The sequence below is a fragment of the Lactuca saligna genome, chromosome 3, assembly GCF_052625555.1.
Source record: "Lactuca saligna cultivar CGN05327 chromosome 3, ASM5262555v1, whole genome shotgun sequence".
NCBI lineage: Eukaryota > Viridiplantae > Streptophyta > Magnoliopsida > Asterales > Asteraceae > Lactuca > Lactuca saligna.
In genome coordinates, this window is record NC_136419.1 from 99,659,663 (window position 1) to 99,672,474 (window position 12,812).

General features: G+C 33.1%; 1 protein-coding gene across 2 annotated transcripts; it reads left to right on the forward strand.

The window, feature by feature from the left end:
* The first annotated feature begins 8,026 nt into the window (after window positions 1–8,026).
* Window positions 8,027–12,465, forward strand: LOC145037049 (RNA-binding (RRM/RBD/RNP motifs) family protein). Of its 2 annotated transcripts, none has more exons than XM_078985596.1 (13): window positions 8,027–8,265; window positions 8,345–8,503; window positions 8,603–8,692; window positions 8,875–8,940; window positions 9,038–9,103; window positions 9,187–9,272; window positions 9,340–9,385; window positions 9,453–9,507; window positions 9,588–9,839; window positions 9,921–10,048; window positions 10,425–10,529; window positions 11,189–11,341; window positions 12,157–12,465. In XM_078985596.1, the coding sequence occupies exons 2-13, from the start codon at window positions 8,483–8,485 to the stop codon at window positions 12,307–12,309; spliced, it is 1,221 nt and encodes a 406-aa protein (XP_078841722.1). In that variant the 5' UTR covers window positions 8,027–8,265; window positions 8,345–8,482; the 3' UTR covers window positions 12,310–12,465. The 2 variants fall into 2 exon arrangements, with proteins under 2 accessions (XP_078841722.1, XP_078841723.1); XM_078985597.1 differs by having other exon boundaries at window positions 8,027–8,193.
* The last annotated feature ends 347 nt before the right edge of the window (window positions 12,466–12,812 follow it).

Below are 12,812 nucleotides of genomic sequence, written 5' to 3' on the forward strand. Positions count from 1 at the left end.
TTTAAAAAACAAGTTTATAAGTTCAAAACAACTTAGGGTAATGTTCCTAGTCCATTTCTAGCCAAAAACCTCGAAGATATGCTGTCTGGGGTCCAACTCGTCGAGTGCATGAACACAACTCGGCGAGTTGGATGCATTTTGCCTTGGACTCGTCGAGTCCCTTCATGGACTCGGCGAGTCAGCTGGGCTGACAACATCAAAACTCGATTTTTCAGCTTCTATTGCAGGTATAACAAGAAAACAAGCCTAGGCTCTGATACCACTGTTGGGTTATGAGCATTCTAACACTCCTAAGTGTACATGCAACCCTAAATACCTTGGATCTATGTTTTCTCTATTATACATGCAAATATGAACATCCAAGGTATTATCCTAATCTAGCATACAAAATATCAATATAACAAGATAGAATACATACCTCTTTGATAGTGCTTGTCTTCATGAAGCTTGAGTGCCTAGTGCCCCAAGTGTGACACCTCAAATGGTTCACACAACACCATAAGCACTTGGAATAACTTAGAGAGAAATTAGAACACTTCATGAAATCGTGTAGCCCTCATACATACACATAGTGTTAGTCATAGTCACGATTTCTTGAGCCATGGGTTTCTTTTATATGGTGGCTATTAGGGTTACACCATGTAACTCATGACTTTACCCATTCCTTATGCTCCATGGGTTTTAACCTCCATGGAGTATCCATGGGTCACCCCATGGACTTAGTCCAACATAAGGAATCTTGGATCACAAGCCCACATATATAAGAATGAATGATTTACACAATCAACCCATATATTTAATTAGTCTTCTTTTGATCACTTAATTAATACTAGATTAATTCTTGATCAATACTAATTAAATAATCTCATTATTCTTATTATTAATATACTAGAACTTATAATATATTAATAACCGTAAGTGTCTTATTTCTCTCATTATAGTCTATCCAAGTGCATGATGCCATGCAACCCAAATGGACCATGCCGGGTCGGGTCAAGTCTTACCAATTATAGTTATGGACTTAGACATTAATCCAACAGTAACCTGATACGAACCTGACACAAAAATAAGCGGATTTGGATTGAAATTCCTGACCCGCCAACCCACCAACCCGTTTATTCCATGGGTTGGGTTGGTTAGGTTCGCAGGTCAACCCGCCAAATCGAATATATATTATATTTATAAATAAATAAATTCTTATTTATGAATAAATGCAATATACCCGTTAGATAGAACATATATGAGTACAAGACACACTTTTGAACAACTTTTAACCCCTCTGTTTATAGACTAAAAATGTACAATGAACATACCAAGCCATGCTCAAGTATGGTGGATAAACATATCAATCTTCAAAACACTTAACATTAGGAGTGTCGATCGGTCTTCATCACCATTTTCACATAAGTCCACACAATATTCATATCATCAATAACTTATCTTTATATGTATATAAACGTTTAAAAATATGAAAAAATTCTATGTTTACATGTATGAAAAAAAACGTTTTTTAAAGTTGTTTTTTGATTTAAATATTTTTATGCATGTATTTAAGAATTCATATAAATATGTTTAAATGAAAAAAGAACTTTAAAAACGTTTATTCAGGTGTAAAAATATATAAAATTGATATATATATATATATATATATATATATATATATATATATATATATATATATATATATATATAGAGAGAGAGAGAGAGAGAGAGAGAGAGATATTCAAATGTTTTTAGCAAATATTGTGTGCCTAAATAATCCAATCAGAATTTAGGAAAAAAGAAATCATTAACTAAATAATAAAGGGTAGCTTAGTCATTTTACCTTTATAAACCAAAAATAAATATTGTATATTTGGAAAATCATTAAATTAGTATTACATATCCTTTTTAAATCGTTGTTCATCTCACTAACCCTAATCCCTGCTCTTTTCTTTTTTTGATCAGCAGGCACATGAGTGACCCAATTTCTTCTTCCTCCCTCTCCACCATTGGCGACTTTTGCTTCCTTCATGCCACTGTCAAACGATATTTACTTGTAAGTACAAGGCTTTAATTATCCAAATCAAAGCTTGATCAAATTAACAACTCAAGTTATGGGCAGAGAGAAAAAATGGTGTTGAAAGTATATGTTAATCGACTTTCCCAGACATCTCGTTCTATTCTCCTCTTTTTATAGGTAAATTACATTCTTCATTTACATTGGGTGTTTTCTTTTTCTGTTACAACCTTTACTTCTTCACATTTGGCAGCTTTGTTGTAGAAATGGTATGAAAGAAAATTTGATTTCTATGTTGCATGCCAGGTGTTTGTAGAAATGTCTTAAAGAGAATTTGATGTTCAAATTCTTGAAGAACACAAAAATAATTCTAACTTAGTTATTTGTGTTACTTGGTTCTAACATGTGGTATGTTTATTTGTTAATTGCCTGAAAGAGTATTTCTTTTATTTTCTTCATTAAACCTTTTGATATGTTTTTTTTTTTTGTTGTTGTTGTTGTTAACTCCTTATTTGTTATTTACCTGAGTAGCATCAATCTTTGCTATTGGTATTTGATTTTTTTAATCAATATAGGGTGAAGATTTGATTAACGGTTTATAAGAGATTTTCACAAATTTGAGACAGTTTAAAACTTAAACATTGTATGAATGAGAAAAATCTTCTCAAAAGCATTTGTAATCACCTGATAAAATAAGCAATATGTGGAAAATATCAAAATCTAACTGTCTAATATTTGAATAATATTAAACTTAACATGTTCCACTGTTCATAATTTTATAATCTTGATTTAGTAGCAAATTTTATGTATTCTGTCAGAATGTATTCTATGTATTCTGTCATATTCTATATATTTTTCTAGAATATATAAAATGCTAGGAGCTGCCATTATCCATGAAATAAAACAACATAAAAAAAACACAAAAATAAAATAAAAAATAAAGAGGCAGGAAACCTGTAAAAAAAGCTTAAGTTTGCTAGTCATGGCGTTGATCAAAAATCAAGTTCGAACTTGAAATCCTATGACACCAAAAATTGAAAATGTTAAACAAAAAACCATAAGCGATGGTTGTATAAAAACATATTCAAAAGAAAAAGGAAACACAAATCAATACATTCAAAACGTAAGTATAAAAATATCAACCATAAATAAGATAAATAATCTACAAAAACATGAAAAACAAAAGAATAGATAACCAATGTTTAATACCCAGGCGATTGCAAAGCTTCAAGGAGATCGTTCTCTGATTCCAATCCGTATTTCAATTACAGATGGTTTAAATACATACCTCGATGCTGGCTACCTAATTTTTACGGTTTCGTGTAAACATAGAAAAAGTATGTCAAGATCAGAATATGAAGATGGCTATTAACGAACACATAAAATCGCTTTCTATTTAGCTGATAAATCTTGAAATTGTGATTTTTTAAACAAAACATAAAATCGAGATCTTGTAACAACAAAAATTAAGTAAACAATTGATTATGTCAAAAGAGATATTAGGGATTAAAAATCAAACAATAAATCGAAAAGAATGGGTGAAGAAGAAAGGAACGAAACATTCAGGTCTTACTAAGAGATGTTATATAGAGAGAGACGGAAGAGAGAAATTAGAGAGACAGAAGAAATTGAAGTGAGCAATTAGAGAGACATAAGAGATTTGGGAGAAACGATGATCGATGGTATGTAGATGAAATTAGGGTTTTCCACCTTTAGATATAGGGAGCAGGTATTACCGTCAGTTACAATCAAAGGAGCATGTGCAGATGTTTTCATAATGCTTAATAGGATTGTACATGATGTTATAATAGGTATACCTCTTAATTTTCAAGAAATGGGTAATATCCTTAATAACATAGTATATATATATATATATATATATATATATATATATATATATATATATATATATATATATAGGGTCAGTTTACAATATAGTCCCAATATATTGGTTTTTGTAGAAAGTCCCAATATTTTGAGTCTGTTTACAAAATAGTCCAAAATTAATATATTACCAGTTGAACCGGAAAAAAGGGTCAGAATGCAACCTTTTACCTACTTTTAGGACTTTTTTGTAAAATAAATAATTAAAGATTATTTTATAAACTGATCAAAAATATGAGGACTTTTCTGGAGATTCTCTTTTTGGAAAATATAAGTAAAATCTCACTAAGATGGAGTTTGGAAAAAAAAAATATTACTTATTACCTTGTAACTTATTAGCTTTTAAGCTAATAAGCTAAAGTGAGGTAACTTATGAAAGAGTGTGTTTGGATTAGCTTTTTTAATCACAAAATTGATTTTAAAAAAAAATGCTTATTAGTTTATGGCTTTTAGGAAAAACAGATTTTAAAAAGTGTTTGGATAGAAAAAACTGTTTTTAGGAGTAAAATGACTAAAAAGTTAGGATTTTCTAGCTCTTTGAAAGTTTTACTTTTTTCTATCCAAAAAGCTGTTTTAAAAAGCGTTTTTTAAATACACAAATACTTTTTTAGCTTATTAGCATTTTAAAACGCTAAAAAACTAATAAACTATTTTCAAAAGTTATCCCAAACACCCACACAAAATAGTTTATTAGCGGTTTCCCACCTCTATATGCTATTTTTATTCAAACATTTTTTTAGCTTATAGTTGTGTGGAATCACCGCTATATGCTATTTTTATTCAAACACCTTTTTAGCTTATAGTTGTGTGGAACCGCTAATAATTTTTATCCAGTCATTTTTTAGCTAATAAGTTATACTAATGTAACTTATGAAAAAATGCTAATAAGCTCCTGCGCCAAACACTCCCTAAGCTTGTGTAATTTTCACCACTAATTAGCAATGTTAATACCCTTTTTGGCAAATACACCGACGAATAAATCATGATCTGCAATGATACTCGTGAAATGAATTTATATTTGTATGGATTGTTGCATATGTTTTATAATTTTCTTATAACTCTCCTATCTCTTTTGATTTTTATTTTGAGTATTGTTTTGTGAATGTCTACTAGGCCATCCCAAATGTTTGAGAAAGCGAAAGGATTTGCAAGCTCCCCAATATCATAAAAAATGATTATCATTGTGAAGACGAAGAACGTTAATATTTCATGTTTAATCCATTCTATGATGTTGGCTAAGATCATCCAAAACTTTATCGCGACACTATTTCCACCTAAGATTCTCAATTATATTTTTTAAAGCTATCTAGAGATGTAAATAAATACAATAAAGGAACCCAGAAGGCATATGGAATAATTGTCAATGCTCACTATAATAGTAGAGATTAAAAACATAAAAATTAATTTAAGCTGTTATTTTTGCGAAAAATTGGATATCTAATACCAATATATATGAGTTTCTGGACTTCTCTAAGAGTTCCACCACATCGAACAGAAATTTGAATCAGGCAAAAATTTACTGATGTCGAAAAATCACTGTATCCGTTACAATTTATAAAATCGTGAAAATAAAATTAGTTATTATGTAGTTATTTGTTAGTTGATATAACACATAATGCAATATTTAACCACTTATTTGTAAAAATAATATGAAACTTTTTATAAATCATTAGAGACCACGATAAGCTCAGATAATCCATATCATATGCCTATAATGCTCCTAACACACGGCCAATACATCATGTTTTTCCAATTTCAACTTCTTACCACTATTTAAAGCCACTAACCACATACACAAAAAAAAAAACCTCATAATCATAGTCGTTGTGTTGTTAGGGTATACAATTGGTAAATTGAATATTCAAATGCATGTTGGTGGGCTCATGTCAAATCTTTGGCCGATGATATACCTACTTTATATAGTAATCAACATAAGTCTTGCAAGGTTCTACATGTTGTTGGGGTAGATAAGTGGCAAATCGAATATTCATATCGTTACAATATGTGAAACCATGAATCTTTATTGAGAGCTAATCAAGAAAACAAAAGCACAAGTTCTTTTTTCAAGCCGTAATTTGAAATCAGTACACAAATAAGAAATCTTAAGCACACGTCTACATTACATGAGCCATCTCAATTGCATAAAAATCCAAGCTCTAATTTGTGTATTCTCAATTTCGAGCCCAAATTTAAGAAAAAAAAATAACATGTGATATAGTTTTTCTACAAATCTATCATCAAAGAAGATTATGGAGTAACCAAATAAGAAAAAATACCAATAAGGGCATAAAAATCATTTAACTATGGGTTTAAGTTTTAATGGAGACAATAGAAGGGTCTGCTATTTCCACAGATCTCATACATGCTATCATTTCAATGGTTAATTTATTGTTAGCGGGAAGATGTCCAACCATTTTGGTAGAGTTTGTTGCGTCCGCTCCTCTTACGCCTCTACTTAAACCTGACAACGGGATCCATCCGATTGCAGTAGGCACTATATGGAGACGTCTGGTTTCCAAGGTTGCCATGAAAGTGTGGGTAAAGAAATGGTCAAGTACCTTAATGATTTTCAGTTTGGGGTTGGTGTATTCGGTGGTGCTGAGGCTGTGTTACACAGTGCTAATAGGGTGTTGAGTGAACACCAAGCTGATGAGTCTCTTGTAATGCTGACTGTTGATTTCTCGAATGCCTTTAACCTAGTGGATCGATAAGCATTGCTCCACGAGGTTAAAAAAATGTGCATTTACATTTCTTTGTGGGTGAATTTCTCGTACGGGCAAGCAGCGAGACTTTATATTGGAGACCAACATATATGGTCTGCCACTAGGGTGTAGCAAGGTGACCCCTTGGACCCTCTTCTTTTTTCTCTCATTCCAATTTTGGGCATCACAAGACCACATCCTACGTGACAGTGGTGCATTTGGTATGGACTCGGATTACCTATGTGCTATGACCCGTCTTCGCGATACGATTCTGGGATTTGATTGTAGTGGTTTCACTAATAAGGACACCGCCCCCCTAAATCCCAAAAAGCTTTGGCGTGTGCCCTTTTTAGCAAAATCGTCCAAGATATGGAAGTCGACTTCAACATGACTGTCAGACAGAAAGCAGTCTTTGAGTGTCTGCGGGCACCTCATGCTCATGATTTTCTGCTAACTATCCCTATTGATGGTCTTGACTAGCATATGTCTCATGTGGAGTATCGAACTATCATTCGCTACCGCCTCATGATTCCCTTATTCCCAATTGACGAGATATACCCAGTTTGCCGCAAGGCATGTTGGATACCTTTGGGGAACACGCGGTTCATTGTAGCGAGCTCCCTGGTTTCAAGTACAAACATGATGTGGTTGAGGATGTTCTCTTTGATGCTTGTCGGCGTGCTGATATTTCTGTGAATAAAGAAGCGCCAGCGAACTTTTTGACGGACCCGCATGATAGAAGGTCCACTCTTAGATCGGTTGACATTTTGGTCTTTGGATGGATAGGAGGGAAGTATGCGTGCGTGGATCTTATTGTGGTCTCTCCTCTCGTTGGTTTGGGGAGAGGGGGTTTCACATCAGGGCATGCCGCTTTGAAAGCCGTTGCATGCAAAGTGGTAAAGCACGATAATGCATGTATAGAAAATCAACATGTGTTTGTACCTTTTGCATTTGATACATTTGGTTTTCTCGCACCAGAGGCGGTAGAGCTCCTTAATAGAGTCCAACGGGTCATGCATTCTAATGTCATATCTCCTAGATACACAAATATTGTTTTCAAAAGAATTGATTTTGCCATCCAGAAAGGACTAGCGGTGCAGTTTGTTGCCCGTTTGTCTTCAATCGATATATATTAAACTATTATAATCTATAAATTCATTTGATTAAAAAAAATAGAAGGCATGAGAGGAAATATCTTTTCCACAATAAAATTCAAAGTTAGGAACAAAACGTTTATTAGAAAATATTAGGCAGAAAGTATGACTTTTGGACAACCACAAAGGCCATTTCTATAAGTAACTCATACTTTTACTTGAAAAATATGCAAGTACTAATTTGTAAAAAGAATTCAACATTAGGGTTATAAATGATGTTTAAGCTTAGTATAAGGTCCTAAATGTCACTTTCCCCATGAAGATAATATCCAAATATACGATTCCCTTTCCTGGTAAGCTCTTTTTTGCAATTAGACGAGCGTAGCTGAGCGGCGCCTTGGAGAGAGAGAGAGAGAGAGAGAGCGCGAGAGAGATCCGAGAGTGGAGTGTGGCCCGACCCGAGGGATCTGTGATTTAGGGTTTTGAAATTCCGAACAAAACTATATAATCGAAGGTATCGGTAATCGATCGTTTAATTATTCCATTTTAGGTATACGTTTTTTCAGATGTACAGATGATAAAAATGGTGAGTTTGTATTGGAATATGATGATATTGATGATGATGGTGATTGTGTGTGAGAAAGAGGTGTGTGTATTGTGTGCAGGAGTCTTCTTCGTCTTCGTGTGTGAGAGATTAATAGAGAGTGAGGAATTTGGTGAGACCGCGAGAGCTAAAGAGAAGGAATTGAGTGTTGTTTTGTGTGATTTTCTCACTGTAAACCCAAATACCTGTTTTCTCCAGTATGTCTGAGAAAAAACTCGTGGTAAGCTTCTCCTTATGCCATCATTTTTTGTTTCTGTTTCATCGTTTCACTGAGAACTCAAATCCATGGTATGTCTGTATGTATATATTACCATGTTAGGTATTGGGCATCCCTTGGGATGTCGATACCGATGGTCTGAAGGATTACATGAGCAAATATGGCGATTTGGAGGACTGCATCGTGATGAAGGTTAGTCACACTTTAGAATCACAACAATGTCTTTTGTATGATGAAATTTTCTCCAAAGGAATAAGCTTTAAAGATCAATCCTTTCTGCTTCCTTTCTCTTTCTTGATTAAATGTGATAAACCAATCTGAATTTCTTTGAACAAATTCAATCTTGATGTTTAAACTGGATTTTATAACTCCAGGAGCGCTCAAGTGGTCGATCTCGTGGTTTTGGATATGTAACCTTTGCAACAGTTGAAGATGCCAAGGCAAGTTACTGTTTATTCAAACTTTCTTATTACATACAAGATCGATAGATCTTCATACTTGTTAATGTAAATCATTTTGCGATGATACTTTTTATAGGCTGCACTTGCAAGTGAACACTTCCTAGGGAATAGAGCACTTGAAGTAAAAATAGCCACACCAAAGGTTTTTTTTCCAACACTTTCTCATATCCTACTTCTAAAAATTTCATAATCTTAATAAAATTTGCTGTTTTTCTTCTTCTTTAGGAGGAAATGAGAGCTCCTTCAAAGAAAGTCACCAGGATATTTGTTGCTAGAATTCCTCCCTCAGTTACAGAAGATGAATTCAGGAGGTAGATTTTAATCATTTTATACACTCTATATTTTCCTTTTGCTTACAACGTGCTTGTTTCTTTCCAGCCATTTTGATAAATTTGGTGAAATTACAGATTTGTACATGCCCAAGGTACATAAAATTTTCTCTTTTCTTCTGTTAATTTGTTTTATGGGAACTTAATATCTAATTTCTTTAGGATCCAAGCACCAAAGGGCATCGTGGAATTGGTTTCATTACTTTTGCAACTGCTGGTAATTCCATTAAAGATTTAAATCTTTTTAATTTTGATTAAACTTTCAAGCAATTAACTTATTATCTTATTTGTTTACAGATTCTGTGGATGATCTCATGTCTGAAACCCATGAACTAGGGGGGTCAACTGTGGTTGTTGACCGAGCAACACCCAAAGAAGATGATTTCCGGCCAGTTAGCCGGATGTCTCACGGCAGCAGTAGCGGTGGTGGTGGTGGTGGTGGAGGAGGAGGAGGTGGAGGATATGGTGCATATAATGCGTATGTGACAACTAGATATGCTGCATTAGGTGCTCCTACATCATATGATTACCCGGCCCCCATTTATGGAAGTATGTTTTCATTTTCATTTTCCATAGAATTAAATTAAAATAATCAGAACAATTATTTATATAATTTCATGATTTTCACAGGAGGTGAGTCAACTCGGGGAATGGGAAAGAAAATCTTTGTTGGTAGGCTTTCTCAGGATGCTAGTGTAGAAGATCTTCGCCAATATTTTGGAAGATTTGGGAGAATTTTGGATGCTTATGTCCCAAAGGTATTTTAATTTACAATTTTGGTCCTTGATTTTATCAATCCTTTTGGTTTTGGTCCCTAAAGGAATAGTTTTATAACCATTTTGGTTTCTAAAAGAACTGTTTATACGTTTGGTCTTTATTTTAATGTTTCATATTGATGGTTTTGGTCTCTTGTTCATTGAATCTAAATACTGAGATGATACTTTCTGAAAATGACCATTTTACCCTTGGACCTAGAATGAAAAAAAGATACGTTGTATTGGCTGAACCATAGCGATAAGAATGTTTTGCTGATGGATGTTTGCAAGTTGATGATCATACTGTTTTTTCTTGGTTTTGGTCCAAGGGCAAGATGGTCAATTTAAAAAAATTAACAGCTTTAATAATAATATATAGGATCCAAAAAGATCTGGTCACAGAGGGTTTGGTTTTGTGACATTTGCTGAAGATGGTGTTGCAGATCGTGTGTCAAGAAGGTCACATGAGATTTGTGGACAACAGGTACTTTAAAAAATTTATATTTTTAATTTTTTTTTTATGTAACTTTTAATATTTTTTTAGAATAATTATAGATTTTTTTCTATGTGTATGTTGCATACTCAGAATGAAAGACAAATTTTTTGCTTTTCGTTGGTTAAATCCAACTTCTCATGTGTTAGTTCTTTTGTAAAATGACAATTTTGCCCTTTGACGTAACCCCACAATAATATATATCAAAGACCAAATTTGTAATTTTGTTGGTAACATTTTCATAAATCATAACGTATTTTATTTTAAAATATCTGGAAAATATAACTTTTTAAATTATTTTCCATTTATTGAATATGATACGTTTTAACTTTTAACAAAAAACTTCTTATGAGTTATGTTGATGAAAGTTATAATGGTATGGTAAATTTACATATTTGGTCCCTGTAGTGTATTGTTTTTTTTTCCCTGGGTTTGGTCTAAGGGCAATATAGTCATTTTGAAATAAACCAACAACCGAGTTAGTATCGATCAACCACAAAACCATACTCGCAACAAAATGAAACAATGAGGACAAATTTGTAACAAAAGTAAAAGTTGGACAAAAGCTGTTGATTTTAGCATACAATAGGGACCAATTTTGCAATTTATATAGTTATGTGGACTGTGGAGTAATTTCTGCATTTTTTTAGGTTGCAATAGATTCAGCTACACCTGTTGATGATGGGGGGTCAAGTGGAGGAGGAGGAGGAGGGGCATATTTGGAAAATCCTGAACCGTATGGAGGTAGTTATGGGCCCATGCGAGGCTATGGAAGAATGTATGGAAGCTTGGATTTTGATGATGTGAGTATTTTTTGTTTTTAAAGAGAAAAAGACAAATCTAACCTTTTTTTTATTCCATAAATAACCACTAATTTTGCAAAAAGACTAAGGCTGTGTTTGGCATGTCACAGCTAGCTTATTATTCGAGTTTTTTTCTAAGTTATCATGTTTTGGCAATCCAAAAAGTAGCTTATAAACTAGCTTTTTAAAAGGCTATATAACTAGTTAATTAGGAGCTTTTTTAAAAGTTTCCAAATATACCCCATGATTATTATAGAAACGTATTCTTTTAAATGTCCTTTTGAGGCTATATTTGGCGTATTAGCTGAAAAGCTAGCTGTTAACTGAAAAGTTAGCACATGGCTGGAAAGCTAGCTGGTAGTTGAAAAGCTAGCTGATAAAAAATAACGTTTGGTAAAACTAACTGAAAAGCTAGCTGAAAGATATAAAAGAACATTTAAAAGAATGTTTTTATATAATTAATTAAGGGGACATATTTGGAAAATTTTAAAAAAGCTCCTAAAAAGCTAGTTTAAGTAGTTTTTAAAAAAAAACTCAAAAAATAAGCTAGCTTATCAGCTAGCTATATCGTGCCAAACACAGCCTAAGTCATTTTATATTTTGCAGCTAGTTTTACCAAACGATATTTTTTATCAGCTAGTTTTTCATTTCAGTTATCAGCTAGCTTTTTATTTAACAGCTAGATTTTCAACTATTACGCCAAACATAACCTAATTTTTTTAAATGTAGCTAGATTTGTTTTTATTTTGTTCTCTTTATCAAAATGAAAGATTGATGTTAAAAGATGTTTTTAATTTTAATTTTAAATTTTGTAGTGGGGTTATGGTGGGATGGGGAGGATGGGAGGAGGGATGGGGCGGATGGGGGGAGGCATGGGCGGCTTAGGCGGCGGCATGGGCGGGTTAGGTGGAAGTATGGGCAGTGGTGGGAGATCTTCAAGGTCGGATATGAGGTATAGGCCTTATTAGAGGAAGATTTGCATGTGTTTGTGTTATTGTTGTGTTGTGTTAAATCTTTTGGTTAAAATTATTAAGTATGTGGATGTGGATTTACCATTTATTGATGTCCACTAATATTTAATGGATGGAGTTCATTTATAACATGCTTCTAATTTGGATTGTTTATTGTTGATTGTTATTGTAATTTGTACATTTTGCTTGTTTGAAACTTATGTTCGATTGGAGCTAATTCGGGTATTTAGGGTTTCTGATATTAGAGATGCAAATAGGATCTCAATTTAAAATAGAGTTTGGAGTTTAATACAAGTGAATTGGTTACTTCTTAAAATCAAAATTGGTAAGAATTTTGTTGGTTGTAGGACAAAATATCTTTGTAGAATGGTTAAAAGTTTAAAGTTTAAACAAGTAATTTTTTCATTCAGCAATTTTACCTAGTACTATTACTGAATAAGTTTAGACCTTTTGATGAACAATGATTAACTTGGTTTCTACCAAGTAACCATTTTGTCATT